The sequence below is a fragment of the Monodelphis domestica genome, chromosome 1 (genome assembly GCF_027887165.1).
Source record: "Monodelphis domestica isolate mMonDom1 chromosome 1, mMonDom1.pri, whole genome shotgun sequence".
NCBI lineage: Eukaryota > Metazoa > Chordata > Mammalia > Didelphimorphia > Didelphidae > Monodelphis > Monodelphis domestica.
Window position 1 is genome coordinate 739012619 of NC_077227.1, and position 7442 is coordinate 739020060.

Here is a 7442-nt window from a genome sequence, read left to right on the forward strand (position 1 = left end):
TTAGCCACAAGCATCTTCTCTGTCTCTTCCACATACGTCATTGCCAGGGGGATATTCCCTGCCTGTTTTCCCCTTATGCACAGTGCCTATTTTTTCCCATTCTTCCCCCAATGAGGTATCCATTGGTTTCCTTCCTGGGATTGCAGGCAAAATATTCCCCTGCTACTTTTCTTAATGTTTTTTCCTTAAATGATTTTGCTTTCTACTAATTGTGACCTGTGGTTGACTGGGCAGAATAAGCATGGAGGGTGGAGGTGAGGAAGATGGGAGCACTCGTGCCTTATGGGTTTGAGTGGCTGTGGCTTCACCCCTCCCTCGAAACGGGAGCTCTTCTGGAGGTGTACGTAGACGTAGGGCCATCCCCAGACGTGACTTAGCAAAATTAATTATCGGGCTCTTAGATAGATCGGCTTCCCTTGAGACACCGACCAAGCCTGACGTTCTTGAGGAAGTCTTTCCATTCCTCCCCCCTCCATGCCTCTTCCTTCAAGTGCTAGGACCTTCCCTTCTAAGCTTACCTGGTAATGACTTTGCATATATTTGTTAGATGCTTAAACATCTCTGTCTTGTCTGTTCCATTAGAAGCAATGCTACTTCAGGCCACGGCTTACCAACTATTTAAAGCATGGCAGGATGATGAGTGGGGGGACCTTGGAAATGTGACCCCATAATGTAATTATAATATAATAAGTATAATAAAAATAATCAGCCAATGTGATTAATAACTCAGTAAGTATTGCAGGTAATGAGATCACTGAAAATTTAGAACACAGGAGAAGAGTTAGGGGACAGATAGGAGACAGAACCTTTGACCAAGGTTCCTCCAGTATTCAGGGTTCACTTAGATCACCTTAAAGGAATTAACTAGGTCAGGTTGGGGGCAGCTAGGTGCCTCACCTAGCCTCAATGTAATGAAAGCCAGGTCTAGAAATTCTGTGTTCCTGTGTAGCCTCAGACACTTCCTGGCTGTGTGACCCTGGGCAAGTCACTTAACCCCCATTGGCTAGTCCTTACCTCTCTTCTGCCTTGAAACCAAAACACAGTATTGATTCTAAGATGAAAAGTAAGGGGTTTTTAAGTAAAATAAAATAAAGTAGGTCAATCAATAAGCATTGATCAAATCTATGTACCAGTTACCATGCCGAGGGCTAGGGATGCAAAGAAATGTCAATATTCTCATTAATGACTCCCCACCCTGGCAGTTTCCTCTGGGAATATGTCAAAGTGGATGATATGTACATATCATGTCTAAATTTTCAGCAAGGTGGCTAATCGGGGTTCCCAGATTCAGATTCTTTCTCAAAGTAACAAATGTATATTGAGTGCAAAACAGCCTTCACTTCACATAGAATTCAGAGGGTGTAAGGGACTCCTAGGAACCCATAAAAAGATATCATCATTGACTATTGGAAGTTTCCACTGAAAGGCAGAACTTGGGGTGGCCATTGATTCCCAACTTTGCTTTCCATTGCATCCCTCGATTTCTAGATTCACAATGCCTCCTGGGACCAAGACTCCCAGCTGAAAGCAAACATACTTTGGAGTCGCTAGCCTCCTCCCTATCAGAACTATGCAAGCCAAATAACTGTAAAGTAGAAAGGTGTGAAGACTAAATTGGCAAGGCCCAAGTTCCCTCCCTGCCATGACTTTGTTACCCAGTTCCGGGGACCATGATGCCCTTCTGCCTCCATGAGGACCAGAACAAGGGAACTACACTTCTTTCTTCAGAAGGTCCAATCTCTACACTCTGAGATCTGAGGGGCTTCTAGAGACCATTCCTAAAGAAGGATGTTGGCAGCAGAAAGTTCCCATTTCTGGATTCTGGGATTGTTCTGTTGACCCAGTAAACTGAAATGTCCCCCTCTCCACACTGAAGGAACATTTTACTTCAACTCCTCTCCCCAGCTGAACGGGTAAGCACAGGCCAGTTTTGCCAGGTTCTTCTGTAGGGACTCTAAAACTGCCTTGGCTGGTGTAATTTCTTAGGAAAGTCCACTATGAAGAACTCTATCTCAAGTCAAGTGGGTGAAAAAATTGTGAGTGCATGGGAGCTACTGTCCCAAGGCAGATGTTCATAGTCAGAAGCTGGAATGTATAGACAAGCTTACCTTCCCTCATATAGCACTTGGGTTTTCTCTGCTGTCCACTGTCTTTTGAACAGGGAAAGGAAAGGCAGGAAACTTCAAGAACAGTCCTCTGCTCTCCTCCACAAATGGGCATAGAGAGATGGCTCCTGTGCCAAGAGTCCCCCCTTTCCAGAGCCCTAGCCAACCAAGAAGTCTCCAAGGCAGCCACAGTCCCTGAAAGCTGAACACTAGCCCTCTTCATCCTCTTGACTAAATGCCAATGAGAATGCCCCTTCTTGAAGGAGGTGCCGATCAGACTGAAATTTTTCAATAGGTTTTCCTCTCTGAAAAGTGGGAAATGAATTTAAATAAAGACCCTTCGTGCTATACTGAAGATAGTTTAGGGATATGAATTAGACTACAGGGTGGCCAACATCCCTTTGAATTCTGAAATCTATTGTTCTGGATATCATGGCTATTTTCTTTACTCCCAATTCACCTTTACATTCTATAAGGGCAAGAAACCTATTTCCCCTTCCCTGTGGTCCTCCAGGGTCTCACTTTTTGCCAGTATCCAATTTTGGTTCAATCAAGCCTTAATGAAAGAATGAATAGTGACAACCTCTGGTTGAAGAAGAGAGGAGAGGAGAAGAGCTTGTCTTCACACTTAAAATTCATCTATATAGAGATAGAAAAAGAGTCAGGCTCCAAAGAGAACACTAGAGGCAATGAAATAGGTGAGATGATAGTTTATTCTGATTGCCCAGAACTCCAGGCCAGGAAACACCAAGAGAACTAGGATAAATGGGGAAACGGGCACATATGGATACTTGAAAGGATACTTGAAAAGGGAAGGTTGGTTTGAGTGTGAGGAGGGAAAATGGGAAGAAGGATTTCTGGGAGACCAGTCTTTGGCCAGGGCTCTCTGGATGTACACGTGGCCCCAAAGTCGCAGAATCCCAGCCCCTTCTGGCTTGTTTCCTCTAGGGCCTGAATTTGCAGAGGAAGGAGTACTTTTTATTACAAGGTTCATCTCTCCACTTCAGATAGCCTGCCAAGAAATGATCTGGGTTAGACTGGCCAAGGGCATTCATCAGAAGTCATCCTATGCAGGTGACCCAGCCCTCATGCCCAGGGGAAAAAGTAAAGGATGTGAGGGGTGGAAAGAAAAAGGGATAGAAAATGAGAGGAGAACTGAGAGAATGAAAGGTAAGAAGAGAAAAGAAAGAGGTTATAAGAGGGTAGAGGGCAACTGAAGGAAATTATATTAATGGGGAAAAGGAAAGGATATGAGGGAAGGCAGAGGGGAAGAGAGGGAGAGAAAGGAGAGGAGAGGAGAAGAGAGGAAAGGAGAGGAGAGGAGAGGAGAGGAGAGGAGAGGAGAGGAGAGGAGAGGAGAGGAGAGGAGAGGAGAGGAGAGGAGAGGAGAGGAGAGGAGAGGAGAGGAGAGGAGAGGAGAGGAGAGGAGAGGAGAGGAGAGGAGAGGAGAGGAGAGGAGAGGAGAGGAGACCAGAGGAGAGGAGAGGAGAAGAGAGGAGAGGAGAGGAGAGGAGACCAGAGGAGAGGAGAGGAGAAGAGAGGAGAGGAGACCAGAGGAGACCAGAGACCAGAGGAGACCAGAGGAGACCAGAGGAGAGGAGAGGAGACCAGAGGAGACCAGAGGAGAGGAGACCAGAGGAGAGGAGAGGAGACCAGAGGAGAGGAGAGGAGATGAAGGAGAGGAGAGCAGAGGAGAGCAGAGGAGAGGAGAGGAGAGGAGAGGAGAGCAGAGCAGAGCAGAGCAGAGCAGAGCAGAGCAGAGCAGAGCAGAGGAGAGCAGAGCAGAGCAGAGGAGAGAGAAGAGAGGGGAGAGAGACACTGTCCCATATTCTAAGTATGGAGGTGCCCTCATGCATCCAGAGGTTCAGTCAGAAGAGAAGTTGAGGGAATGGGCCCAGATGGGTACCACAACTGCTAGTGTTTTGCTCTCTTACCAGTATCATTATTCAGGGTGGCACATGTGTTGGCTTTATCACTACTGGGAGCTTTGTCTGCCCAGGCTTGGAAGAGAAATAGGGAGTTGCTGCTCCATTTCCACCTACGGTTCTGTGAAGAGAGGACAGGGCAGGGAAGCAGTCAGGGAATCATGAGATATCTCCTACCAACTTCCCTACTTCCTTTAACCACCTAATTAACAGATCAACTACACACACACCTTGATTTAGCCTTGGCTCCCCAACAGGCTTATTCTCTTCTGAAAATCTTTCCAGATATTACCACCCCTCTCCCTTGCTCTTGCTCCATGCCCTGCTCAGACTACCCTAAGCCTCTAGGGAAGCTCTCAGGCCTGGACTGTTGTGGACTGTTCCCCAAATGCAAGCTATCCTGATTATGACTCTTGTCTCTGTGAGAGTGATGGCCAAGGAGTCTCCTCTAGGGAATGCTGAGAGCTGAGCACAGAGCTAGACACTAAAGACTTGCCCAATGAATCAAAAAGAAAGGGTGAGTGAGTACCAAGGAGCTGCGAATGGAGACACAGACTTCCTTTGGCCCTGGCCACCATGAACATCTCTCTCTTTGCCCTCTCCCCACCTCAAATCCTCCTACTCTCAATATCAGTGCTCATATTCTTCCCTAATTCTAGTGCTCTTCCCAGCATTCCAGCCTTCTGAGGGTTGGATGAACTCTCATTTCTCCCTTCCTTCTCCTGGGCTCAGAAAGGGAGGAGGATTTCTGGTTCCAACCTTGTTGGGGTCATGCAGGCCAATCCAGACAGGTTCTGTGACAACTTGATACTCATTGATCAGGGTGGCCACAAAATCAGCCTCATTCTGATTGAGTAGGGACACCAGGTGTCCTGAGCGGTAGCCTTGGCATTGTAACTGTGGAGGGAAGAAATAAGAGTAGGAATCATTGGGAGAGGCAAAGGAGATCAGAAAAGACTCCAGGAGAGTTCTGGAGGAAATATAGTCAGTAAAAGGAAAGAGAAAAAAATGAAAATCTAGGGAGAGGAGACTATGGTGGAATGGCTCTGTGGAGAGAGCCCTGGCAGGAAGATAGGGACTGAGGAACACAGGAAAAGGGGGGTCCTCACTCTGGAGTCCCTTGAGAGAGAAATAGTTGGGTGAGAGATGAGGGATTAGGGACTCATTCTGACTCCACTTTTGAACCTAAAGAACACTGAGATAAGGAGACAGACCCAGCCACCCTTCTCAGGGGTCCCTCTCCCCAACAAACCTCAGCACTGTTCCAGGACTCCTTTTCTATTATTCCTAATAAGCCATAGCAGTAGGAGCCATGGAAGGCAAAGCCATCAGGGCAGGAGCTCCTAACAGAAGGAAGATCAGAGGCATCCTTCTCGCCTGTGAAAAGGAAGAGAGGAACTGCATGAAGGGAAGCTGAGGTTACTGCTCATTGGACCTCAGGATTTGAATCCTCAAAACCTCCAATCTCTTCTCTGTTCCACTGTCTGCCCAGTCCTTCTTTCTAGACCCTTTCTTTTCCCTCTGAATATGTGAAAGCCCCCAGGATTATTCCAGATCCAGGTGCGGAGTCAAAGGTGAAGCTCCGGAGCAACTCACCTTGTGTTAGTCCAGAGAGCAGCAGGCAGGAGAAGAGAAGCCCTGAGAAGATGGGGGCCATCCTGGGAGGCAGCATCTTCTTTGATTCTAGGTTGGAAAGACAAGAAATTCTATCTCCCTGCCATGTCTCAACTAGGGAGTATGGAAAGATAGAGACAAGGATGGTGGCTCAGGCCTCAATAGACCCAAGATTATGCTGTTCTTCTCTTTTCCCCATAGGCTGTGATTCAATTCCCTTTTCTCTCCTTCCTCCTCCACTCTTCCTAGGGCCTTTGGAAATATGCTAACTGGCAGCTAGAGAGAATCTGGTTGTGAGGGGTGGGATACGGAGAGAGGAAAAAGGAGGCAGAGTCCCTTCTTTCAGAATTGTTTAGAAATGACCCTCTATTGGCACCTCTCTCTAAGATAACCACCTCCTTCAGGCACCTGGGAAGGGAATGACCTTAGAAGAAATGAGAGACCTCACCTCCCAGACCCTCTCTGACTCACTTACCAGATTGGAAGGCCTAATGAATGCTGTTCCTGACCAAGCAAGGAGAGAACCTTTATAGAGAAAGGGCCAAAGAGGGAGTAGGCATGGGCAGGGCTGGAAAAGGTGACTAGGCAGAAGCTGGGGGAAGGAGGGGTGAAGACCAGAACACATGTGTTGATGACAGACAAGGGAATTCTTGGAAGAAGGTCTGAGTTCAGGAGCAGGCATGAATATTGATTTCTTCCCAGAACACAAGGGAGGGGCATAGGACTGCTTCCCAAAGGAAGCCAGATGCTTTGTTCCCATAGCCTTGGGAAACCTTGGTGAAGGTTGATGATTGGAGGAAAAGGAAATACACACAGGGACTGGAAGAAGGCGACAAGAATCTGGGAAAGATGGAGCGCCATAGACCTTGGCCCTAAAAAAAGGAGAGATTTCAGGAAATGGAGGCAAGGTGGCTTGATTGTACCCTTTGTCTTCCTATTAATTACGGGAATTTCTTGGACAAGAAAGATAAGTCTCAGGTTCTTGGAAAGGGCCTCAAAGGCATCATCTGGAAATTTTCCTAGAGGTGATTTGGGGTCTTGTTGACTTAATGAACAAAAAGCAGAGTTCTCTGAAGCTCGACCCCAAAGGGGAGAGATAAGAGGACACAGGCAGGACCAAGAGACAGATCTCCCATGATCACCAGAAAACTGAACAAATAGCCCCAAATCTCCTAGGGCCTCATGGAGACTCACAGCTTCCCTCTTCAACATGCCTACTCTTGGCCTCTCGCCTCTCTTTCTTTTAGAAGATGATGCACTAGATATTTAGTACATGTTTCCCTTAATAGAACTTGGGCCATGGGAAACCAGTCTGATTCCTCCTCATGACCAAGTTTGGAGCCCCCTGGTAGGCCCTTGCAGTGCCCAGTGGGTGGTTCAAAGGAAATAACTCTAATTAGGACATGACCTACTTTAAATGCCAAGGGTCTTCTCAGAATTCCCAGAGCAGCCCCCAAGACCATGGAGTGTGAATGACTCTCCCTGAGGTCAGTGGCACCATCACTTCCTTTATTCTGGACATCAGACTTCCCAATGCAGCATGCTTTGGTCTGACCTGGAATATTGCAATAGCCTGTTATGGCCTCTGCCTGCCTCCAGGCTCTCCCCATTCCAGTCCAACTTCCATTAGCCACCAAAGTGATTTCCCTAAAGTCCAGCTCTTCTTTCCATGTCACAGCTCTTCTTACTAAACTCCAGGGCTTCCCCAGGATCTACAGGATCAAATGCAAGATCCTATTTTGATGTTTGAATCCCTTTACCAAGGCTTTGCTCACCAAGCATGTAAAGACTGCTTCGG

The 7442-nt window shown here is 47.2% G+C and overlaps 1 protein-coding gene across 1 annotated transcript; it reads right to left on the reverse strand.

Moving 5' to 3' along the window:
- Positions 1 to 2808: 2808 nt before the first annotated feature.
- Positions 2809 to 5687, reverse strand: LOC103096196 (lithostathine-1-like). The gene is made up of 5 exons (XM_056818975.1): positions 5627 to 5687; positions 5283 to 5407; positions 4790 to 4927; positions 4040 to 4151; positions 2809 to 3117 (listed from the first exon to the last, which is right to left on the reverse strand). Exons 1-5 carry the CDS (start codon positions 5685 to 5687, stop codon positions 3050 to 3052), a joined length of 504 nt encoding a protein of 167 aa, XP_056674953.1. The 3' UTR covers positions 2809 to 3049.
- Between the last annotated feature and the right edge of the window lie 1755 nt (positions 5688 to 7442).